The sequence below is a fragment of the Festucalex cinctus genome, chromosome 2, assembly GCF_051991245.1.
Source record: "Festucalex cinctus isolate MCC-2025b chromosome 2, RoL_Fcin_1.0, whole genome shotgun sequence".
NCBI lineage: Eukaryota > Metazoa > Chordata > Actinopteri > Syngnathiformes > Syngnathidae > Festucalex > Festucalex cinctus.
The window spans coordinates 27158252-27185008 of NC_135412.1; the positions used below are offsets into that span (position 1 = coordinate 27158252).

The 26757-nt window shown below is 41.3% G+C and overlaps 1 protein-coding gene and 2 long non-coding RNA genes across 3 annotated transcripts in view; 2 read left to right on the forward strand and 1 right to left on the reverse strand.

Annotated features, from left to right (window-relative positions):
* plekhg5b (pleckstrin homology domain containing, family G (with RhoGef domain) member 5b) overlaps window positions 1-26757 on the forward strand; it is a 78405-nt gene that overhangs the window by 832 nt on the left and 50816 nt on the right. The window contains exon 2 of the mRNA XM_077514079.1: window positions 26385-26461. Coding sequence (XP_077370205.1) covers window positions 26385-26461 — 77 coding nt within the window. The remainder of the gene's footprint in view (window positions 1-26384; window positions 26462-26757) is intronic.
* Window positions 10407-13415, forward strand: LOC144014327 (uncharacterized). The gene is made up of 2 exons (XR_013282449.1): window positions 10407-11228; window positions 11310-13415. It is a non-coding gene; the product is annotated as an uncharacterized LOC144014327 (long non-coding RNA).
* Window positions 12112-13478, reverse strand: LOC144014326 (uncharacterized). The gene is made up of 3 exons (XR_013282448.1): window positions 13184-13478; window positions 12510-12740; window positions 12112-12228 (listed from the first exon to the last, which is right to left on the reverse strand). It is a non-coding gene; the product is annotated as an uncharacterized LOC144014326 (long non-coding RNA).

Sequence of the window (26757 nt, forward strand, 5' to 3'; positions counted from 1 at the left end):
AAAAAATAAACGCACACAACTGTAGAATCATGTGAGGCAAAAAAAAATAATAACATTCTAAATAACTATCCATATTAAGACAGCAACTAAATTCTGACTAAAACTGAATTGTACGAGGACTGAGCAATATGCCCCATTGGAAATTACATAAACCCAACTATTCTGTAACAGACACCCCAACATATTAACAATAGAAGTGGTTCTTAATCTCAATCCAGTCCTAGAGGACCCTATCGAGTCTGTTTTCCATGTCTCCCTCAACCAACACGGGGCATTCAAACAATCAGCTAATCAACAAGCGCTGCATGAGCCTCTGCATGAAGCCTGATAACGATCCACACCTGTGTTGGCTGAGGGAGACTAAAACAGGCTGAATAGGAATACTCGAGGACCAGTGTTGAGAACCACTTTTATAGAGAATAACAGTTGATAAACATTCAGCAGACAACTATGAATAAATATAAATCACAAGCAAAATGGATGAATGATCATTAAACACTTTCTTGAAGACTCTTGATACTGTATGAAAAAAAACAGGAGGAAAGGAGAGTTTATTGTTTTTGAGGCAAATCTGCTTTGAGTTATTTCCTTTCTCCAAATAATGTTGATCATCTTTATCAATGGGCAGGTACTTGAAACTTAATGATGCTCGCTCAATGAGAAAACAGTGTCCATGTATATTATGTGTGTGGAAAATATTTTGGGAATTGAGTAGCAAACTGACTTTTTAGTGAGTTTTGGTTTGAAAATCTAACAAATGTAAGTAAATGAGAATATCTCAGGGAAAAAATATTGTTGAAATCTGAACATGTCAAATGTATTTATATAGCCTCTAATCACAAAAGAGTTCAAAGGGCTTTAAAAGCCCACACTTGACAGTAGACATCCCCTGATTTAACCTCCCAAGAAGGCAGGATGGATGGATGGATGGATGGATGGATGGATGGATGGATATTTTTTTTCATCCAGTGAGGGGAAATTTGATTGTCTGTATACAGCAATAAAAAAAAAGCAGCCAAAAAAGTTCATCAAGCTGAGCCAGAAGAAAACTAGACAGATATTTAAAGTTTTACCTGTTGGCAATAATACAAATTACCACCATTTGTTCTTTTTAAAATAATCTGGCATTTGGCATCTGTACAGGTGTCCTCAGTTAATTCCGTAACCCAAATTTGTGCTATCTTAAAATTGGATGGTGCCATAGTCAATCACTGACCTATGCTAACACTGTAGTCAAGTCACCATTAGATTTAATATCTCGTCGCTGTCTGGTGGAAACCTTGTTTGTCCATCTACGGTTAGTTTAACATTTTTTTCCCCCAGAATTGGCTCCTATTGGTCTGTCCATAGTTATCTGATGGATTTACCTAGTGTTGTTCCGATACCGTTTTTTGGCTCACGATACAGATTTCGATACCCAGCTTTGCAGTATCGGCCGATGCCGATGCCATACCGATACCTAAGGTTTTTTTTTTGTTTTTTTTCCTCGACATGAAAAAACTGCCCTTCCATTGGTTCTGAGTATTCAAGGGCCAATAGGATATCTTAGATTGACATGCAGTGAACATGTCACATATCAGTGAATATCGTGCATGAGCAAGACGCAAGATGCTGCATCCAAAGTCCTATATTAGCCTTGGAATTAATGGTATCGACATGTTACTTGTTAGTAGTCACCGATACCCATACCACTGTTTTAATGCAGTATCGGGGCCTCTGCCGATACCAGTATCGGAACAACACTAGTTTTACCCATCATTTACTCATTTTAAGTGTTGGAAATAGCTTGAAAACAAATTGAGTGAACATTTCAACTTACTGCAGTGTTGCTAAGGTTAGTTTACTACTCCTTTACTCAACGGGGGCCGTGCAGCAACCCTCGTAGGTTACGGGGGAGCAGAAGCTTGTACTTTCAATTCAATGAATTCAAATACTGCCAGTTGATGTTGAAGACAGGTGTGTCTGTCTTATTTTTTTTAATCCCAGTTTTAAAAGTACATTAAAATGTATTCCAGCTCCCATTTGGTAAGATCATCTATATTTATTTCTCACTCACAAGTTCACCGGTCCTATTCGGCTGCCTGGTCAAGCAGAATGGAGGATCTGTATGCCTTTTTATGCCTGAACAGTTTTTTTGTGCAACAGGGGAGATCGGCTAATCTCCTAATTGCCATCTGAATGTTTCAACTCCCCCTAGCACCTCTCGACTTCACGTGTTGCCACTGTATGCAGTCAACGTGTTCAGAGAGTGTCAACACCATGTTTAAGTTTAGCAGCTTTAATAGTTTGAGTCTGGAACCCTTCAGTGTTCCAGGCCACTGGAGTCTTAAGTTGGTTTTAAAGTCACTGGTCTAATCTGGAGCCAGATGTCTTGTCTGGTCTCTGTCGAATGTGCAAAAGACAAACAGAAGTTCCACATCTACCTCGTGTAGAGATTCTGAAGCATCGGGCATCTGTGGGCAGACCATCTTTGTTCCACTAGAATCAATAGAAACACTAATAGGGAACACAACCAGGTCTTGGACGCTGGTCCAACTTGTTCCTAAATGTAAACAGTTTGTTGATAGTAACACAAATATAATAACTTTGATAAGTGATGATGCAGATGGTACTGTTTTGACTGTGTCTGCTTATTTTATGTAAATGACTATACATTATTTACTCATCTTGCGTTCTCTCAACATGATTTTTTTGGAAATGCTGCAAAAATAAAACTAATAAGCCTAAGAAAAAGCAAAATACTCTCACTGAGGTGAGGTTTAAAGCAATATTGCAAGGCTGTTTGAAGTCCAAAAGTTTTTACTTGACTTCAGTGACATTTCGCCCCTTGAATGTGTAGTCCAAATTCTAAGACGTCAACTTCTGAGAAATGTTCACTGTGTTTGGCAAAGCAATTGTCTTCTCATTAGTGGTTCTTAGAGTGCCCTCATGGTGCACCGGGTTTTGGCCAGACTGTCCTGAGAGGATTTTAACAAGAAGTTGTCGAGTCAAGAGTGTTCATGTTTTCATGCAAGCAGATGAAAAGTGTTTGTGAGAGTGTGTGTGTGTGTTGGGTTGATTCTGGCCTGCTGCGTGACCTGTTAGTTCAGACTTCCTCCGCCATTGTTTTACTTTATTCTCGACAGTAATTTCCTTTCTCGCTTGTCTGCTTCATCCTGAGACAGGTCACACTCGTTTTTTTTTCTCTTTTGTTCAGAAATAACGTCATGTACATGTTTGATGCTGCAGTTACATGACATATTTCTGTGTACTGCAAGGCTGAGTCAGAGAATTGTTGTTCCCGAACTTCCCTCTTAATCGGAACATACATTTTGTGGGATTTTAGAAATTTTGAAGCGTTGCTCGAAGTGTGTTTACATGTAAGTGTCTTCAAAGTCCACTATCAGTCTCACCGACCCCATATCTTTGATTTCCTCCTAATACTGTCCACACGATAAGGGGTTAATATTGTCCTGAGTAGCAATCTACTCCATGCATTTGGCACAAGAAGGCACACTCAATTACCTCCCTACTAACTGTTATTCTTATTTTGATTGTTTGTGGCAAAGGTTAAAATAATAATTCAATACGTTTACTGTAATTGTGATTTGCATTAGCTTATGTTCGTGATTGACTATGGTATGTTCTGACTTATGTACAGATTTGAGTTACATTGCCACACTGCGGGAGCAGACCTCTGTTGTAAATCGTGGACCCCCTGTAATCGGTTCTAATCAGCCGCTGGCTTACCTGCACTCTACACATTTGATGGTAGCAATATGAGATCTTTTGTTTGTTATGATAAACTCTACTCTAGTCATGATGTGAATCAAGGAGCCTTGAGCGAGCAACAGGGAGGAGGATGGCGGCTTTGTTACATAGGTGAGGTTTTGTGAAAGATTATTATCCATGATGTTATGGCTACAATTTGGTTTTGGATGTTTTCTATTCCACTGTTAAAAGTTGTATAGGCTATTGAAACAAGTGATCATTCTGTACCATACAACTCTTTGCCAGCATCCCCCTTGAGGTGCTTGGTGCATAAATAGTTGGGTTTTCCACACTAACTTCAGCTGGTCAGCCCTACCCAAGCCTTGCTGCTTGAACTAATAAAGCATCTTCTATTAAGACAAATAAAGCAGTCCAGTTGCAATCGATTCAATGCCCTGGATGAAGGTCCAATAAGTCAGGATATGCACAAGCATTTAGCGACGAAGCACAGTGGTCAGTTGGCAAATAGAGGTGAAGCTAGGCAGAACTGTGTGTTGATTGGTAGACAGAGAATGGTCACTTCCAGAATGGATCAAAGAGAAAACTTGAAAGTTGTCTTCTTTTTTGGAATAAAAAAGTGGGCTCATGGATTGTGTATGACCCACTTGCAGTAGGTTACACTTGATGATTGATGAGTCCACAAGAACACACCCTCAAGGCCCTGAGTGACTTCAAACGGCTAATAATCATTTGATGGCATTTATTTTAGCTGTTCTTGGCTCAAGTGAGGTAGATATCACATTACAAGCAGCGCAAGTGTTGCGTGAGGGTTGGGGCTCGTAAAGGCACCGTTGTCAACTCAGCACTGCAGTGTCATTTTGACTGTGTTCATTCGATGATGAAGTCACCGTCATAAACACGCTCACAGCTGGAGGCCTTTTTTCCTCCCCGCCTTCTCTCGTGTGCCTTTTCCCATCATTCTTTTCTCCCAAACATGGTGCCTAGTGAATACTGATCTTAACTCCTGGGCTCCTCTTTCACTCCCCCCCCATCACTGCTCTTTAAAGTCACTGTTCTTGTTTTTGTGGCACATCGATTCACTGCACAATTTTTTTAAGCTCATTTTGAAAGAAAAAAAAATGTTAAAATGGTATAGTGACTGCTTTTTATATAGCGCTTTATCTACACCACATGGTGCCTAAAGTGCTTTTCAAAGGCTGACATTCACCCATTCACACATACTTTCATACACCAGTGGTTAGCTGCTGCCATGCAGGGTTGTGTAGAGTCTACTAGGAGCAAATTAGGGTTCAGTGTCTTGCTCAAGGACGCAAAGACATGGCTACCAGGGGTGAGGATCGAATCCACACCCTTACAGTTGGGAGACGACCACTCAACCACTCAGCCATGCCGCACATGAAAATGCAAACAGCAATATCCATTCTAGTTTATACCAATTGGCTAATAAGTAAATAAAATAAATAAATAAATAAATAAATAAAACGAGTAATTAAGAAATAAAGAGTGCCAACTTGGTGAACAATGATTGCAAATAGAAATATTTGCTAATTCTTGAAGGTTAATCATTTGGCCACTAGAATAAACTGAGCTGATACCCTCTCATTAACTCTAATCCTAAATAAACAGAAAAAATACTCTCTTTTTTTTTTTTTTTTTTTTCCCCTCCACCCTTATAATTCCAGACAGAAATCCGCTTTGCTGCTATGAGAAGTTCATTCATGTAACTTTGTAAATACTGTATAGTGTTGACAGTGGCATATGATTAGCATGTAGGGTGACAAATTTATCACAAATGGAAGAGTGACAAAGAGTGCCTTGAGCTGTTTTTGGTTACGATGGGTTCATCATGATACTGTATAGTATACAATAGCAGAAGATTATGGCTGCGTCTCAACATTCAGCTGACATTAGTGGCACTATTGCCACATTGTCATGCCAATTTTTTAAAAGTGTTCTTGTTTTTTTAGATCAAATAAAATTACTAATTTATTTAAATTTTATATTGTTATTATTTGGTCTGAGCTAACTGGAAAAGAGTTATCGCCACAATATCTTTGAGCTGCCGTGGTTATTATAACCCATATATGGGCATGCAATAGCACTGTCTGTCATCAGAGCGGGTCATACCATTTTAAAGTTTTTAACGGATTACTCCTTAAGAGCTGACAGTTGTTTTGTTTTGTTTTGTTTTGTTGCAGAATACTAGCTAGTACTGGCAAATGATAATTTATTACTTTTATGATTTCTCCTTCGACCAATTTTGTTTTTATTTAGAACTTTCCTGAAAAATTACTTTGTTTGAGCATCCCGTGGCTAAAATAGCTTTCCATGGCTCTGGGTGGTGAGGTGATGGCGTCACTTGCCTTCGGTGCAGGCGGTGCGGGTTCACTTCCCGCCTGGGAGACCACGTTTGTTTGTGTCTGCGTGTGTTTGAATGGCTGTGTGTGTGGGGAAAAATAGCTTTCTATGTAGTGGCTATAGCACCACCTGCTGCTTTGGCATGCACACGACAGGCGGCAAATGTTTTTGATGAGACTAGTACTTGCTGTACTTGGTTAAGAAGGCCTTTGTGGGTGCAAGTCTTTTGTAATGGAAACCTTGTGAGGGTGAGATCAGATGTAAATGCTGCGTGAGGAACATGCAGGTGCATTGTTTGTGGTGAGTGTTATTATGAAAGGGTGACCTGATGATGAAAGCAAGGTTGTCTAATATCTCCTCTGCCAACACACACACGCACACAAACACACATATACATATCCTTTGTATGCAGGAGGTGGAAATTGGCCCTTGTATTGGCAACCCAGTTCTCATGCTTCACATCTGCCCGCTTCATTAAAAGGGAAGCTTCATGCCCAAAGCTGCTTTTGATTATTACCACATGTCTGCAAAGCTCAGAGCCGCGCAGCGAGGCCGGCTCCCTTCCTACCCTCTAATTTCTCATCCCAAAATTGGACATGTTGGTTGCTACATGTGACTGCGTCCCTCCCTTCCCTCGGCCCTGCCAGGCTCAATCTCACAGTATTCCTTCTCCCGTTTTTAGATGTCAAACAGAAGTGTGTCAGCCCTTTAGGAATGCTGGGAAACTGTTACAGTACTGTGCAAAAGAAATCTTGGGTAACCATGACACATCCAGCCATTCATTTTCTCGGTATAGCCCAGATGACTTTGGGCAAAACGCAGACTACACTTTTGTTATTTTACAGGCAGTGTTCAACTTCTAAATTTGAACTGAAGAGTAAATGCCATTCAGTTGAGCGCAGATCTCTACTAAGGTGAAAAAACTTCCAGCGAACAGTTTTGGTTCATAAAAGCTGATGAATTTATGGTGATATTGTTTTATTTTCTCAAGGTTGGTTGCTCGTATTAATACATCTATATAATAACTTTTTTGTGTTTTTTTTCTCATACACCACACCTCTACAAAGTTTCGTGGGAATATTTTTTTCTGTGATCTAGTAACCCCAATTTAAATGAAACCAAGATGTAAATAAAAACAGAATACAATGATTTGGCAATCTTTTTCAACTTTTATTCCACTGAATACACCGCAAATAGAAAATATTTAATGCTCAAATTGATTTTGTTTTGTTGTTGTTGGTTTTTTTTGTGCAAATATTCACTCATTTTGAATTTGATTTACAAAAGAGCTAGGACAGGGCCTTATTTACCACTGTTATGTTACCTTTCCTTTAAACAACATGAAATAAGCGTTTGAGAACTGAAGGCACTAATTGTTGAAGCTTTGTAGGTGGGGTTTCCCCCTATTTTTCTTTGATGTACAACTTGAGTTGCTCAACAGTCTGGGGTCTCTTTTGTCATATTTTGCTCTTCAAAATGTGTGCCACACATTTTCAGTGAGAGATATGTCTGGCCTGCTGGCAAGCCAGTCTAGTACTCAGACTCTAACAACGAAAACACGCCATTGTAACAAGTGCAGAATGTGGCTTGGCATTGAATTGCTGAAATGAGCAGGGATCTCCCTGAAAAAGATGTTGCTTGGATGAATACCTTTATTGTCATTGAAAATAGATAAATACAACAAAATTGGCAGCATACTGTAATCTATCTTGCTCCAAAACCTTGTGTTTAAAAGTATTGATCAAAGAAATGGTTATTGACTTTCTGGCAAACATCTTTGCAACATTTTGCAGTCTTGAACAAAACCTGACAGAATACCACATGCGCCACATGCACACACCCTTGTAAGCTGTACCACCTTATGCTGTGAAAAGGCTGTTACAGAAGTAAACAGACCACGAGCACGGCAAGAGATTGAATCCTGGTCATGTAAAGAGACCATCGATCATGACACTCACCTGCTTCCAGTTAACCTGTGTTTTTTTGTGTGTGTTTTTTTATTTTATTTTTTTATTTTAAGCGTTCCTCAACTTTCCCAGTCTTGTTGCACTCATCCCAGCTTTTTTAAAAGTTCTTGCAGGTATCAAATTCAAAATGAGAGAATATTTGTATAGGAACAATACCGCTCATCAGTTTTGCACATTATATTGCCTATGTAGTGTGTGCAACTGAATAATATTATACAGTATGCTGAAAAGGATTAGCAAATGATTGTATTCTGTTTTTAATTTCCATTTTATTCAGCATCCCAATTTCATTGGAATTGGGGTTTCTAACTGCAACTGTATGTGTCCTACTGGTTACTTTTTTACTAAGTCAACAAGTCTGCTGTGTCAAAGATATTCAAAGATGCATTGTGGAGTTTACAATGTTAATGTTAAAGATTTTTCTACATAATGCATGCTGCACCAATGTCCAGATGAGTACAAAGAGACCTGACTTTTTAGGAGCGGCCCCTAGTACGAGCTTGACACAGAGGCTGCAGTTCCACATTAGTCCAGAGGTGGCAGTCATGAGTAAAAATGAGAAGTTCCACAATACACCTTTAACATGTATCTGACCAACACATTGTTGTATGTACTGCATGTGTAGACCAAATGTATACGCAGGGTTGGGAGGGTTACTCTTTTAATGTTTTCTGTTACAGTTACAAGTTACCTGCTAAAAAATGTAGTTAGTAACGTAATCCACATACCATAATATTAAAGTGATGTAACTTGATTACTTTGGATTCCTTTGGATTGCCCCAATACCAAGTGTGCTCATGAAGACAAAATAAAAACAAAAATATCACCACAATATATATTTCTATGCAGTGCACCCCTGCTATTTGCACCCAACACACCCCCACGTCCCCCCACACACGCACACACGCACACAGAAGGGCACGCATACATAAAAATGAATACAGTGAAAGGGCACAGATATAAATTAATGCAGAATATGTGAGCCCTTTACAGTTAGTGGAAAATATAAAGAGAGTCCACTCTGCATGTAGGAGGGGTGTTTAAAAGACATCTTTGTGTCGTCTGGTCCAAAATCCATTGGCCCAGACTACCCCAGCATGCATCTCACCCCTTCATGAATACAGCACTTGTCTGACTGCGTGGGCCTGAAAAGCCCCCCCCTATGGTGGAGACATCCTACACAAGCAGCTTGGCTCGCACAAGTGTGGTATAGTTGGGGTAACTGATGAGGTTAAGTTGCTTGAAGAGCGACAGTGGCGGAAAGAATCACTCTTAATCATTTTGCGGAGTCTGACAATGTGGTGGTCTCAACAGGAGGAGAGGCATGGGAGTGACTTTTATCATTTGCATCCTTTGATACGACTGCTTCTTCCGATAAGACTTTCAAGACTTTAAACGCGATTTCTTGGGAGGAGCTTCTTGTCCGCGCTCATAGAGGTGTAGCAAGATGAAGCTTGACAGCAAGACTGCATGAGGTCATCGTGCAGGTGGATATTTGGAATGAGTGTATTGGCAGGCATTTAAAGCAGTTTTATTATTTGGAAAGATGAGCTCATTGTTGGGAAGAATGCACAGGTTGGTCAGCAATTCCACAGATGACTCACAGCTGGGTCAAATCTCACTTTCAAGCAGGATTTAAAGATTTGCCTTTTTATGAATAACTATAAAGACAATTATTAAGTCAGCAGAATGTTCCTATACTGGAAGAAGCGCGGCGCTTATGAGTTGGAGCCACCACCATCATTCTGTTCCCAAATGGGAATAGAGCGCTACTTCTGGTCGTCATCCCTGGATGCCATCCATGATCTTTGTGGTAAGATCCTCAACTGGTCTTAAGTGTGCCTTGAAAGTGAAATAGTTGTGAAATAATTGTTTTAAAAACCCAATGATAGCCGCCACCCTGACTGCCTGGTGGAAGGCATTAGAAATTACAAACTCCCAATTGGCGCCCTGTGGGCTCTCTCCCATTTGGCATAACCCCGACTTTCAACTTAATAATCAGTCATTCCATTTAAGCTTATGGGAGCAGAAAGGAATTACACACCTTCATCATCTTTTCTCAGATAATAAGTTTATATCGTATACAAACTTGGTCCAAAAATATGAAATAAAAAACGGAAATTTCTTACATTATCTGCAAGTTAAAAATATGGTTAAGAAACAAATCCCAACACTTCAGGATACGCTCCAACTGCCTGTCTTAGCTAAAGATATTATAAAGCTTTCTCCAACAACAATAAAGAAAATATCAAAAATATATAAGTTATTTTTATACACAAATAAAACGTATTTATCGACTTTAAAATGGGAAAAAGACTTGTCTATAGGTCGCTTGCACATCGTAATGCATCATGGGAGTTTTTTCTTCGGGCGCCATCTTGGGTGTCCGCCGGTTCACAAGGTACACTCGCGAGTTACACGGTAGAGCTTATCAACCTGATGTCATTTTCGCAGTATTTTCACGATTTACCGGAAGATCAAAAACAACGATACAGGCAGAAGGTGTCTCTGTGTGGTGGGATTGATCCTAATTACGTCCTGACCAAGGGTGAATTTTTTTTGACGGAGAAAGCTTGCTGGCCAAATGTGACATCTCTGGACATCTTTCCCTACCTCGTGTTGACAACATGCTCCATAACACGCCAACAAATCCCTGGAGGCTTACAATTATTTTGTAAGCGGGTGGATACAGAGTGTAAACTTTAACATCGCATCAGAAGAAACTGTTGCTGTTGCACGTAAGTAAACCACATGGTGTTGGTAATTCTGCACACAAAAATGTTGATTTGTTCTCAGGCTTCCTGTTATCATTGTGTTTACATGCACAGCTGGGTTTACCTGATGTGGTTTTTCTAATAATTTTATAACAGGCAAATATGGCAGAGCGTATAAGAATAAAAAGTAACTGCACAGCCTCCCCGTGGCTTAATTAAATTTAATGCTACCCTTTCACTAGTTACATGTTACTTAATCAACTTATTCTAAATGGTTAAGGTTAACCACTATCAGAGGACGTATTTTTAGTTTCAGTTTCCAGTACAATAAAACGTGTTCATGGTAACTACTGAGCATACTGACAGCTTTTCTTATGATCTCACGGTTAAGGAGGCTGTCACAACACCCAATTTCTGTCTGGTGCCAGATGGCAACAATTCCCATCACTTGTCACGACAACACCAATAGTATTACCAGGTATGTATGGCTTTACTTTTTGTAGTTTCTTATTTAATTCTATGTTTCATATTTTCATTACAATGTTTGTCATATTTTCAGATTCAGGCACAGATGAGTTTAACTGGACGGGACTTCTGCGACTTTGTGGTGTGGACAAAGTGTGATTGAGCGAGTCCACCCAGATCGCTCGTTTTGGCCAGCTGGAAAAGCCAGAGTTTTTTTTTCCCAAAATCCCCTCCTTACCTGAACTGCTCGGGAGAGCATTTACTAGATCAGCAGTGGACTTCCAGTGTTCCTGCTCAGCCGCTGTCACCTACCACTTGCTCATGTACTTCAAAGATGCGGAGTAAAGTAGTTTTTTGTGCTGCAGCACATTGTAAAATCAAATGATATCACTTGAAGTGTGCAAAAGGCAGTCTAGATTGGCACAGTGGACAGTGGTTTTGTGACAAGTGTGAAACAAGGATTATTGGGAAAACTGTAACAGTACTGGTACTTGTCTTACATTAAACAAATTTAAAAGAGAGCAACTTTTTCCTCTGTACATAGCATAATGAAAGTCATTGCATACCCCATCAACATTACATCATACCGTCATACTCTTAAAATAATGGCCTAATATTTTGACACAAATTATCAACCCTCGTGAGGATAAGCAGTAAGGAATTTTAATGTAAATATCTCAGGATGGTAGGCACCTGTGCTAAAATGAACTACATTAATATAACAGTTCAATTTTATCCCTGAAATTACTACATCTAATCATTATTCACTTCATTTTTTGTGCTTTTAGAAATAATGGAGATTTATGCCATTACTTTAAGAGGGACCATATTGCACATTGAGTCAAATCCTGTCATTTGTATTATGTATAGCTTTGTAAACAAACCCAACAATAGAATTTGTATAATCGCTGCCTTTATTAGTGCCAAACAAACAGTCGCATGTTGTCCTCCTTCAATGCTCGTCTTCGTTTCCATCATGTCATTGGCAATCAAGTCGGTGTGGCATGAGATCCCTAAAGAAATAATAAATAATAATAAAAAAAGATCACAAAAAAATACGGTACCAGTAATAGGTTTAATATAGTACAGTAGTATAGTTTTTTTGTTAGTGTAAAAGAAATGTACACATTTGGTTGCATTTTTTAATGTATGAACATTGCTACAGGCAAATACTTATTTCTATAAACACTTCCAAATGTCTCTAAAATATAAGGTGCGTGTACACACACAAACATAAACACATACATTCACTCATGCATACAATATATCATGTAATGAATTCTGAGTGGCATACCAGAGTCAATGATGTCAGCAGTACTTGAGGGTACAGGTTACTGGAGCCATCTGGCTGCATAACTGCAACAATCTCTGCCACTTCGAGTCGTCTTTTCTTTGCTTGTCTCTCCTGTGCACGTTCATATCTTGGCACCGACTGGGCTGAGACATAGATGTTGTAACTTGGGACCCAACTTTAATGTTGGAGCCCAGTCGGGATGATTGGACAGAAAAACGGGCGCAGGGCGACCTGTTAAAATAAACAAATATATAAACAAATAAAATATGGAAAGACTGGTTATTTTGCCGCAGTAGGTTGGCCGTGAATAAGTTCTTTAGCATGATGTGTAGGCTACCGGGGGTCTGTTTACTTGCATCACCCCCGGGGGTCTGTTTTCTTGCATCACCCCCTTCTGTCTCTTTTTTCCAAGTTTACATTTTGCCACCAAAAAACATGTTATCGGCATTAAGAGCCCAAGACTAATCAATCCAATTTCAGCAGTAAACACTTTGCACTGGCACTACTTGGGTGAAAATGTTCGATGTTAGCTTTCGGCTAACGTCCGCTAGCCAGCTTGTACTACCGAACTTGCTTGCTCATGAATCCAAAACATAAGCAACTTGCCCATATATGGGCGGTCGAAACGTTATTAATCCTCATGCATTAAATTAAATAAAGGTAAACAAGCTTACCGCTCACAAAGTGATCGCTGCACACACGAGCCCAAAGTAACGACTTCCCTCCGGAGTCCGCACTCCTCTGTCTCCAAGCCCTGGTTCCTAATTATTTTCGGAATTCGGAAAAAAGACCGACCATTTTCCCCCTTGGCTTTGTTCGAACAGCCAACGATGCAGCAACAATGTACCATTTTAAACGCAGACAACAAATGTGATAGATACGTGTTAGACCGAATCGCTACGTAAATGGAGGCCACCCAGCATGGCGACTACGAGAAATCCGAGGCGGAAGTGACGACACGTGCAAGCGACCTATAGTTCCGGAACCAGACTTTTGGACCCAAACCTGTGAAAATGTATTTAAAATGACTAAACAGACAAATTTGCAACTTATCCAATATAAGATACTTCATAGAACATATATTACACAATATATGATGAAAAAAATGGGACTCTCTGACTCCGACATTTGTCTCCAGTGCTCACAAAACACTGCCGATACTTATCTTCATGCTTTATGGTCATGTACTCCAGTGCTGCATTTCTGGACTAAAATCTTGGAAAAGCTCGCTGATATATTAAACTGTAGGCTTCCTTTATCTCCAAGATTGTGTTTACTAGGTGACTTAACAATAACTGAGCTACCATGTAAACAATATCAATCTATACTTATAGCCCTTACTATTGCTAAAAAAATAATCCTTGTCAATTGGAAAAATAAACAATCTCTAAATATCGACCACTGGTTAAACTTACTAATAAATTATATCTCAATGGAAAAAATCTCTGCCTTAAATAAAAATCAAGTATCAAGATTTAAACAAATATGGTCTATGTACATAGAATATTTTAATCTTAATTTGGCAACTTAATCCTGCCTAGATTCTGCCTGTTAATGAGAGCCACCACATCGTTACAACTTCTGTTTTCGCTGCTTCTGTATTTGGTATTTTGTATCTGATTGTTTTTATTTTTATATAGTTAGGAACCTAGTTGCTGCTAGTGGGCTCGAGCACACCACACTATACGACACTATACTCACTAACTCCTTAAGATTTATTTCTAGTGGGCACTAAGCATCAACACTTGGTGTTACTGCATGCTAATTAGTCAATTTTCTTGACGCCGTCCCCCCGTGGTCGGGCGGGGATGGCTCAGCCCCCCCCCATGTTGTCTGCTCGGTAGCGGTTGCGTCTTGGCCGCTCCCTGGGACCCCTGTGGGGTGCGGTGTTGGGGTGCTTTCCCTGGTGCCCGGGGCGGTGCCGTCCTGGCGCGGTCCGCTGCTCCGTGCCCAGCGGCGCGGTTCGGGGCGGGTGGGCCTCTGGTGTGCCCCGTGGTTCCCTCTCCCCTCTCCCTTCCTCCCCCCCGTCGCCTCTCCTTCCTCGCCTCCCCCCGCCCATCCTCCTCTGCCTCCCGGTCCCTTTTCCCTTGTCGCCCTCCCTTCCCCCCCCCCCCCCCCCCCCCCGCTCTGCAGCCGCCCTTTCGCCTTCTTGTCGTCTCCTCCCCGCTTCCCCCTCCCCCCTTCCCTGTCTGCCCCCCTCCCCCTCCCGCTCCCTCCCCCGCCCGGGTGTCGGGCTCCGGGGTCCGGGCGGGGGTTTGAGGCCTGCCCCATTCCGGTAGAACTCCTGGCACCCCGGGCGGGCTCCGGTGGCCGGTGGGCTGTCCAATAGCCCTGCTGCGCTGGCCCTGTCCGCCTATCGTGGTGCCAGATGGGTGGGGTGGGGGGCGCGTGGGGGGGGGGGGGGGGGGTGCTGGGGGGCGGGCGTGCCACCTACACCCGCCGGGTTGGGTGAGGCCCCGCTGGTCGCTCCTCTTACTCACTTCACTAGTTTTGCACTATACACTTTGTAAATATACACATAGGGCACACAACACATTTCTTGGTGGGGTGGGGAAGGGTGTAAACACCGTCTTCACCAACTCCCCTCCAATTTTAATGCACTTCATGTCCAAGGGGAGGGGTGAGTTGGGGCGGGGAGCCATCAGGGGGGATGGACTGCAGTGCCTGTCAGCGCTGTGGTCCCCCCCATCTGTGTCCCTGCCCCACCACTTTGTCCCTCCATTTCCTTTTTTAATGCACCACACATATACATATAAATTTTTTGGGGGGGATGCGGGTGTATCGGAGTAGGGGAAATTTTTTCCCTCTGCTCCGACTCACCTGCTCCCAATTTTAATGCACCACACGCACACACTTGTATATACACTGGGTGGGGCCACATTCACGGTGTAAGGGTAGAGCTCGCCAGTTGGCGAGCTGGCGGACTCAGTAACAGGGTTAGGTGTCACTAGTACGCTGGCGTGACGACCGGGGCCTCTTCCCACCAGGCTCGGTGTTCTGGTGTTCCGCCTCTCCCTCGGTGCTTCCTCCTCTGCTTCCCCCCTCCCGCCGCTGTGCTCCTTTCGCACGGCTGGAGGTGGGGTGGGCACGTCTTCCCTCTCTGCGCTGCTGCCCGGTGCCGGTTTCCGGGGGGGGGGGGGGGGGCTCGTGGGGGGCGGGGGTTCGTGGGGGGATTGGCGGTCGTCGGGGGGCTTGTTTGGGGGGGGGGGGGGGGGTATGGGTGGGTGGGGGGTTGGGTGTTGGGGGTCGGGGTGTGTTCGAGGGGGTTTGGGGGGCCGGGGGTGGCGGGGCCTGGGTCGTGGCGGGTTTGGGTGGGGTGCGGGGGGGGTCGTGGGGGGATGGGGGCTGGGGACCGGTGGGGCGCTGTGGGGGCCCGCCGGGCCTCGTTCTGCGGCCTTGGGCTCGGGGGTGTGGGCCGGGGCTGGGGCGGGGGTGTTCCGGGCGTCTGGGTCGGCTCGCCGACCGGTGTCCGCTCGGGTGGCTTGGGGGTGGCCTTGGGGCTGCCGCGGCCTGGGGATTCCGGGGGGGGGGGGTGCTCGCTTTGCTGGACCGCGGTTGACGGCTTCTTTCTTTGGTGGTGGTCCTTATGCATGCCAGATCCATCGCACCAGCATCTACTGAAACTCAAACAGAATTTGCCTCTCCCTCCCACAGCCCCTTGAATCAGTGGGTGCTGGTGTCTGTGGATCTCACTTTGCTTTATCTATCCTTCCCTCCTTCCTCTCTTTAGTTTTTCCTCTGGTCACTTGAGATCTCAATTTATTGGAAGTTTGAGGTTTCTGGGGTTGGCATAAGACTCTGGTTTTGTAACCACGCAGGAGGGGTTTGGTTGGTGCTGGATTTCACTTTGATGGATTGGATGTACTGGCTTCTATGGATCTCACTCTGCCTCATCGATCCTTCCCTCCTTCCTCTCTTTAGTTTTTCCTCTGGTCTCTTGAGATCTCGCTAATTTGTTGTAATTTAGAGGCTTCCGGGCTTGGCGTAAGACTTTGATTTTGTAACCATGGGGAAGGCAGGAAGTGTTTGGTCGGTGCTGGATTTCACTTTGATTTATCTTTCTTTTCTCTTTATTTTTTCTGACCTTTTCTCTGGTCTCCTGACCATTTGAACCTCACGACTCTGGCAAGATTCTGAAGTACCTGGTTAAGGCGAAGTGTAATGGGATATTTATAAGGTTTTAGGTGAATTCATAAGTATAAATTTATACGTATTTGCACGCAGCAAGTTTGATGATGTATTTTGTGTGTCCGTTCAGGATTACAAAGGACCGTTTTAAGGTGAACACCTCTGAGGTTGTTTAGTATTTTTTGCACAAAAGTTTGAAGTTGTAATACCGCAAGCAGTCTAGACATTCATAGTTCTGTGGTCCACCTTGTTCCCTTTTGATGAAACATCACCAATCATTGTAATACTTTGCTGACCAATACCCCAAAATCCAGCCACTGGGAATCTCCAGTGCTGGTCCCAAGCCTGGATAAATGGGAGGCTTGCGTCAGTAAGAGCATCTGGCATAAAAACGTATGCGTCATCACTCGGTGCAGTCAATATTCCACATCTTCTCATACTTTTCCGATTTGTGTTTAAACATTAGTTGAATGTTATATACACACCTATGATGTTAGTTTGTTGTGAGACATTTGATGAACGTACCATTTTTGTGCGATTCATTTTTTTATTATTATTATTTTGATGCCACACTTTGCAACAGAGATGACTTCATTTTGTTGTATTGGCCTGTTTGCTTTTTTCTTCTTCTTCTTTTTTTTTTTTTTTAAAACCAGCACTGTTATTTTGTGGAGAGTATTCCACCGTCATCATGGAAAGGCCTTTTCTCCCAACCATTTCTTGCATGTCTTGTGGAAATTGCTCAGCTCCCTGGCATACAGACAACTCCACATGAATGCAAAGGAGAGAGAAAACACACAGATGAAATATTTACTGCCCAAGTAAGTGGACAGCTGCAATGAAACACTTCAGTATCCTGTCTGCATTTTTTTTTTTGTAAGTGATGTGGAACAGGGGCAGTTGCTTTCCATTGCCCTTCCTCATTCATGCTATTAGTGAAAGGGATGTGATAACAAATGGCTGTGAAGGAATGCCCCTCAACCTCCTTGCCAGCCAGCCTTAAAATGCTGGAACTTTCCGGCCATCTTAAGGAGGACGATGACTGCTGACACAAAGCTGTTTGGCAGGCTCCGGTCACAGAGTGAATTTTTAACTTTAAGAAAAGCAGTTTTTTTTTTTCCTGGCTCACATTGAAGCAGATGTACCATCCTGACCATGCACCATGACGTGCATGTATACTGTAAATTCAACTGACTCACTTTTTTTTTTTTTTTTTTTTTTTTTTATATATATAAACAGGCAACATACTTTAAAGTTAAGAGTTATCATGTTATAGCAGTCATTTAGTAAAACTATATACATACACAAAGCATTTGGTCCCAGTCTAAACAGAGTAAAATTTACACTTGGGTGAGATTAAAACACAAGGTAAATGATATATAATAAATGTCAAATTTACGGTAGGCCTACTCTGTTTAGAATATAACAAATATACCTGTAGTCTTTTCTGAGTAAAATGTACTCTACGATACTGTGTGGGTATCAACAAGAGAATTTGCAGTTGAATTGAATTTGTTCACCTGACGAAGTTGCAGCCAATGTTGGTTCATTTCCCACTTTAAGATATAATGTGAGACCCGTCTGGCATACAAGATTTATTTATTGAGGAAAAACTAGGCACTGATTATCCTCTTGGTTATTATTCTTTGTTAGAGTTTTGCAAGCTCCGGCATTTAAACCTTTTTGGGTGGTGACCCATAAGTGTGATTATTTCATATTAAGCATTTTTATAGTGTACAATTGCATTCATGGGCCATGGCTATTATTCCATACTAAACTCATGGCGTTTGAACACATTAATAATAATGTTTTAAAGAATAATAAAAGTATTAAAATATTGAAATTGTACTGCCAATCATGCATCACACAAGCTCAGTTTATAATGTTTTGTTTACTTATTAGCAGCCGTCCCCAAATTTGTGCAATCATGCGAAGACAGTTTGCCGGGTCGTCACAGAAACAGATGAAAAATGTATCACTCACCACTTGAATGTATGCCGAGTGATGTGTTTACAAATGGATAACAGTGCCGTTAAGTGTCTTGATGTTGCTGTGCGTTGTTCTAAAACCAGCTACAAATAAAATCATCTTTAGTATGCAGTTGTTGCCCGTGTATTATTGGATATATTAATCTGACGGCTCCCGGCCTTCTCTTACAACCAAGTGTTGGGCTCCAGGTGGGCTATCGGTGCCTGCACTGAGGCTTCGCTGTTGTCAGCTTGAAGGGGTGCTCCGTTCCCAAACTTCTCTTATGCCTGCGACCCGCTGGAATGATGCTCACGGTGAGCGGGCTAGCTGAAGATAGCAAAATGAAGCTAACAGACAGACCCACGTGGCAGTCACAGGTTTTTCTTTCTTTTTTTTTTTCCGTCATCACAACATCCTAATTATGCCAGCATTGCTTCAATGACAGAAGTCCTTATCATTAAAGTTGTTTTTATTTTTTTATAGTAAGCATTGATTTTGCCAATGCAGCTCCAATTATCAGGACGCATGAATTGAGCTTCAAACACTGCATGGACGCGCTAGGTGGGCCGGTTAGGCGCTCTAGTTGAGAATTATCAATCACTCTGGCTGGGGGGCGGCACAAAATTAGCTGGAGGTGGCCGCCCTGTAATTTTAAACATATGAAAAATCCTGACAAAACTTCAAAACTCTCTGCCCACATATTGCATCACATTTAGCATTTTAAATGTAAACCATTTGTAATTTGAGTTCCAAGGTTACATGGGCACACACACGTGCACAGTACAGTACTGTGTCGCACAAGACTACGCCTTTATTCTTTACATGCTTTGTTTAACCATCATGACCACTATGCACTTTAAAAAAACAAACACATTAAAAAAACAACTTTTTTTTTTCTTTCTGGAACTGGAAATATAAGCTGAATGCCACAGCTTGTGTGACAGTCATTTGTCTCTGACATACTCCATTTCATTTCATTTCGTCCTTCGAGTTTGCTCTGGCAACTTTGTTTTGTTTGACCACAATACTGCATATTTTCTAGATTTGAAGATCATCAGAATGCTGTTTTCTATGTTCCTTTGCTGTTATTTTTGGTCGAAAATGAGACATGGGTGGATGTGTTATTGAATCAAAACAAGAAAGTGTGTTGATGGTGTATATGTGAAGGTGATTTGGCAGGAAATGGCGACTATTTGCTAGATCCGTGGGCAAGTTGCAATGATTAAAGGGGTGTCACAGGAATGCTCATGAGTTTGCTGAAACTGACTAATAGTTTTGATGGCAACCTACCCAAATCCTTGAGGGTCTGATTTTGGAAGATTCAGTAGTCCTATGGTGTGCATATAAAGTATAAAGGCCTAATGCGAGATACTCTTAAACTTCGTGCAGACTCTTTAGTACGGGAATGTCAACAATGACAACTCTGTCAAGGCCCACTTTTGCTTTTTATATAATCTGGTATTTCACGGCAGACTATATTATGTAAAGGCCTTAAAGGTTCAAGATTCCAGTGTTACATAATCATTGGGCTTTTGTCCACTTACTGTACCTTGTGACACAAATACCCTGAAATATTTGGTCAATGCAGTAATCTCCTTGTGATTGCTTTTGAACATGGTGACCGACCTGTTGGCCGAGCCAACGGCGTCACTCATTTCGTCACTCCACGATGAGTGGGTACATTGATTTGTCAGCATCTTTCAACCTGAAACCTGCCCTCTTCCACCACCCATCTCTGGAACAGGGTACCTTAGGTTGTTCTGCGGCTTCATATTGTATGTAGAGATGGGATGGTCTCAGATGTGGCGATTAAGGAAGCACATAAGTACACCTCTCTGATGTTAAAAGTCAGGCAGGCAAGGAATATCAAGTCTGGCCAACTCATTTAAACAGCTCCTACCTCATTTGCCTTCTGTATGGGTTCTTACTTGATGTTTGTAGCTATATTTTAGTGATCTAATTGTGTGGCGTACCAACTGAATCTTTTCTTAACCTGGTAACAGCCAGATGGATATATCCATCTGGTACCTCTACACAGTAATTTCATCAGGAGAAGGCGGGACATTCTGTACAATAATTCGAGCTGATTGGACGATGCGACACTCTACACTTTTGTTTTAACCAATCACGGCCACGGGTGAAAATTTGGAAAAACACGAACATCTTACTAGCTAGAAATACACGAAGCGCCCCTCGCTGTTCAACATTCAACAAGGAAACGGTGAGTCATTCTGCGAGAACAGTATTAATTGTAGTGTCCATTCATCCATGTTGGGTTTCATCACAGTTGCATATCCCACCCCCCCAAACACAATGTCGGTCTGTGATTGGTCCGAACCGGAAGGGCAGTTATCAGCGGGAGCGGTACAAGATGTATATTCCGGAGTTTGTGAACTCACAAATATGAATTTGCAGTCCTATTGTGAATATTGTGAGGAGAGGTCTTTCATGAATATCTGGTATTTTTCTATTTCCCACTAGTCTTTTTTTCTTTCTTTTTTTTTATTTTTTTTTTTAATGCGTTTGCATTTACACAATGTTTCTTTTCAACTTCACTGTCCTCACTGACATTTAAAACCTTTATTGCAAATTTTCAACTTGTTTCCTTTGCAGCTTTAATGCTATCAACCATGTTTAGACCATTAACAACACTGTAAGAATAAACTAAAAATCATTGGTGCAAACTTCAATGCCTTTGAGAATCGTTTACTTCATGAATGCTGGATGTTGTGACGTTCATTAAACAGGCATAAGCTCCCCAAATTCTTTGTTTATACAATTTACAACGTTTTGCCTCATTCATGGAGGATAATGTAAGACGTTAAGAATGAACAGACTGCGCCATTTATTTTGATTCTGAGGTAGAGTGTCCATTAACGGCGTTGGGAGCTAAAGGGTTGAAAGAAAACATTATACAGGATCTAACTCATAACAAAGCTTTAGGTAACAGTGCTGTCTATAATGCTGCCTTTCTCGTTGCATGATTGGGTAGAGCTCAGCTCTACTCACCTTGGTTTAGGCTGGTTGCTTTTCCATTTGAGGCTAACTGGGGAAAAATATGCCATATTGAATGCATCAGTCAGTACTAGTACAAGATACACTAGCAAGGAATAGGTGAATACCAATACAGGGTATCGTTTTATGACCAGTAATTCGAAATGAGAAATTAGAAGAGTAGAAAATTGCATTTAATTTCATGCAATTTTAAGGAATTTTTTTTATTTTGGGATATAAAAAGGTGTTCTTTAAAATCATATATAATAGTTTTTTCTGTTTTGTTTTTGTTTTTAGGAATGTTATGTACTAGTGGTATAGGCATTATCGTATTGGTATCCGTTAGGGGTGTGCCAAAAAATCGATTCATAAAAGAATCGAGATTCTCATTTATTAATCGAATAGAATTGATATTAATATATTTTATTTAAATTAGAAATGAAGAAGAAGGGGAAAAGGCACTTGTAGCCCACATGATGTTTTTGTGGAAAAAGGCACTTACAATACAAAATTAACAAATGTTTAAACAAAAAACAAAAAAAGACACTTTAATGTCTCTATTTGTCATTTTGTCTTGCAAAGCAGACTGGAGTAGATTATGACAATGTTGTGCATATCTGTAAATTGAAGCAGAAATCATTTGTCAATCAAATCATTTTGAATCGAAAATCATTCGACTCGAGAATCGAATATCGATTCTGAATCGAATTGTAGACCCAAAAATCGTAATCGAATCGAATCGTGAGACTGTCAAAGATTCCCAGCCCTAGTATCTGTGACTACCTGAACTGAGTACTTGTACTGGTATCGGTCTGAATTTTTTTTCCTTTTTCTTTTTTAAATCAAGCATCCCTACGAACAACAACTGTACAATATACAATTCATGGCGTCAATATTTTACTTGAACGAGTTCAATGAAAGGAATTTCATGAACTTGTTCATATTTTGGGCAAATGTGAACTGAATGTAACGTATTTTTGCCTGATTAATGCGCTCATTATCATCTGTGAACGGTTTTTGATGACAATTCATTTTTGTTCAAGAGTGCAAGGTTTCGTCCAGATGAAAACCCGGCAAAATAAGCCTTCATATTTACGGGGTCGTTGATTTATGTTTACGGTTACTTTTAGTGTGTGGCAGCTCATTTCTTATCTCAGCCTGGTTCCAACCTTTAGATTGTAATAGTGCTTGCACATTACTAATTTCTAGTTCCTGACGGTCACAAGAGGGCGGTCAATATTGGTTATCGGTCACCTTCACAAGTACTAAGTACCTTGAAATAAGGCTGGCATACCAAATCCTGGTATCAGTACTTGCATGGTATCCCTACTTTTGAGCTAAGGTCTGCAAGAGTATGGGTTCCTACAGCATACAGTAGAAGGGACAGCGTGTGACACTGCAATGCGAAAAAACTAAGGCGCTGCAACAGTGTAGATTGTAGAAGTTAGCATTACTGTGTGTGTCGTCATCTCTAGCCCTTGTCAAATACCTGTGAATGTTTTTCCTTGGTGGAGCTGATGTGCTCGCTCCATTACAGTGTTCCGTGAGACGTCATCAAGTAGTATGTGGCATTCTTAACATTCCCCATGAACATGTGCGGAAAAGTTAACAGCTGAACATCCTCCTGTCAAAGCTTCTACCCATTAAAACATACACACCCGTCTATGGTTTCTGCACCAAGCCTAAGAAGCGATCACCTGTGGGGTGTGAAAATGCTGAGAGCGTTGGTGAACGTGCGATTAAGGCGGCAACGTTCTCACGACAGGGCAAGATGAGCAATTTGGACTTTTTTGTTTTTGTTTTTTTTGTTAAATGAGATCTTTTTATGTGCTAATTCATTATTGAAAAAATAATTCAGTGATGTGACACGTGCGCGAGTGACAAAACACAAGATCACATGGCACAGTGTATATGGGAAGTAAATATGGTGTATGCAGGGGCTCATTAAATTAACAGAGGAGCGAGGTGTGAGAAAGGTAAAAACATTTTGGGGAAATGAGATGGCGCGCCTCGATCTTCTCATTTCATAGAGATGTCTAATAAAGATTACACCGCGCAGACCAAATTACCATCACTACAAATGTTCACTTTGTTTCAATTGTGACTTTAGATTGTGTGTAAAATAATGGGATCCAGTCAATTCCTCCACAGGAGTTGCAATGTTCATTAGTGTTGCTTGTAAAAAGCGAAATTCACGAGTCATTGATTGACAGACCCGTTGAATGACTGTATCTGATAGAGATCATACATAATGATGGAATTGATGTTTTGAGATAGGTTTCTGTGTAGTAAATTATGAGATCATAATTATCTGTGTACAACGTGATACATTAAGGGAAAAACTATTGGCAAACACAGGCCAATTTACCACAGATTTTTACTGACGTTAGAACGGCTAAAATCAGCCAATTTAATCATCAGACAGATTAATTGGTCGGGCCCTAAACATCAGGATTAATGGAACTTCAGCCAAAGAGTCACAAAAGAATCAGTTATTGATTGCTGCGTCTTAGTGCTGTATTTTGCTTGAAATTCACCTGTTATTTAGTATCCGAATAAAAAGACTAGTTTCCATTGGCAAATACCTCCAGTTTGCAGCTAGCGGCATAGATGTGATTCTCCGCTGTCTCTTTAGTGTGCGATCTCTTTGTGCACTGTCACGTGTGTGTCCTTGTATAGCTAGTGTTCGCTTTTGGCTTCATCAGCACTGCTGAGTTGAGGAATTCCAATTCATCAGAGAGACAGAGAGAGGTCAACGTGATATGAGGACATCAATGAGAAGATGGGAGCGCAGGCTAGTAATATAAATAGAACATACAAGTGTTTGGTCCGTTCTATGTGGTAGCAATTTTAAGATGTTACCGAGATTCATTCCATTTAGGAGTTGAAATGCCAATATCTCTGTTAGGGATCAGCATTGTCCGTAGCTAAAATTAAATAGAAATAATCATACACGCACTCAAGGTGGTGTATTTATATGTCTAATACTTGAATTCTGTTGTGCATATTAAGGCATATAGGTACATCCCTCACGTTGAGGAGAGGTTTTTGAATTATAGAAAGTGATTATTTTTGATTATTAAAAATGCATTCGATTTAATTTGTGAAATTGATCGTGTCTTGATGTAACTCAATTGAAATGGGTGCACTGCATAGCGGTTTTCAACAGTGGAATGGAGTCTCAACTACATTGGGGGCAGAAGAACAACAAAAAAAATCTGGGTTGGAGATTTAGGTTTGTAGTCTTTTATTTTATTTTTTTCTTGTGGAACTGGGGAAAAGTCAGAGTTGAGTTGAGTAGAAGCAGTCTATATTGGGGTGAAGGTCAATATAGGTTTCTGAAAGATTCGGAATAACTCTCGAGTTCCTCCTAATATACATGGCAATTTGTGATCATTGGAATATCCCGATTTAAACGGCGAGGCATGGACATCACACATCGTCATGTAATAAATCAACTAATAATTTCTACTGTCAATAAAACACATATTCATGTTACTCACTCACAACACTATTAATAAAGTATATTTGGTTTCCTCCTCGATCCAAAAGTGTGATTCTGTGCTCTGAGTGTTGCCCTGTTTGTTTACCTTTGTTTGTGTACTGTATTTCTGGTTTGTTGCGCGCCATGCGCCGTGCATACATGTACTTCCTGTACTCAAAAGACTAGGATTCCTTGCAGAGAGAGCATACGCAGAACACTAATTTTGATAGGTGTTTATATGACCAAATATTCGGGTTAGAAAAAGGGTAACCCAGGGGTTTTATAGAATGTGGAATGTGAGTGTATTTGTGTTTACATGGCCTTTCAAAACCCGAATCTTGCCAATATTCTTGTTTTGAAAGGGTTATTGACTGCATGTAAACGTATATGCGAGACCACATTTTGTTAAGGAAATCCGCTATAGCAGATGGGTTGTCCCTCATCCTTCCAAAAGGGACACCCCCCCGACCATGAGGTCTGCAGCAATTACAGTGTTTTACTCCCTTAATCCCACAAGGACCTTTGACCCATCGGTGTAGCTGCAGATGACTTTAGACTAAGAGACTTTATGTGCGGAGCAGGACCTCGGGTCTTTTCATCATTAGTTTTATTCTTCTTGGCCCATAAGTATTCAGCTTCATGTTACAACAGCAACCTTTTAAACGTGCCTTACCTTCGATTTAGGGTTGAAACGTCATAGTTGGCTTGTTTTGAAAGGGAACAGGTGACACTACCCAATTATGACCACCCCCTGTGCAAAGAGGGGCCTCATTAGACAGGCGGATAAATATGCCTGTTTTGTTATCATGTCTTGATCTCATGCATGTACTGTAGGTACCCACACAAGATGTAGACATAAACGAGGCTTTTAATCACTTGCTCAGTATTGCGTAGCGGACTAGCTTTTGGAGGTTTATTTGACAAGTGATTTGTTATTGTGGACCATGGAGCGAGTGCACTTTGCTAAAGAAAGAGGGATTCGGAGCTTTCTACTTCTTTGCTCCATTTCTTCCTGTCCTGTCACTCATTATTCATGTCCCTCTGATCTCCCCCCCATTAAACCCCCCGCTCGCTCCCTCAGAGCTTGTGTTTACTCTGTCTCAATTTACCCTACTTTACCGCACAGTCGCTCTCGCCACCTTCGGCCCCTACATTGTCCATACATACTGTAAACTCAAGCGACGAGCCTAGGCCACATTTTCAACAAGTTTACGAAGAAAAGAGTGTTAATGAACACATATAATAGATTAGGTTATTTTTAGTGACAAATGTTTGAATTGGTCCGTTTTGTTTTGCTTCAGATGACAAGCCTGTTCAGGAGGAGGATTGGGTGGTGTGCCAGCACCCTGAGTGCCCCGACCAACGCAGGGCCTCGAAGGTAAGACCACCTTCATTTAAATGGCCTTTAAACACGCATGGAGGATTAATCTCAAACGAAGACATTGAAGTTTTCATGGGGCATTTAGGCAAAATTGATGAAAATAAAGTGCCCATTGACCTCATTGCTACTACATTAAATATCTTACAAAAGAGTTGCAATGAAATGTGGTATTCATAAAACATATGTATATTGCAGATCATGTACTTCAAATAAACTTTCAGTCTTTGTAACTGGTTCCTGCACTGTAAAAAAAAAAAGGGTGCGTGGTATCGAATTGGAAAAAAAACTAGAAT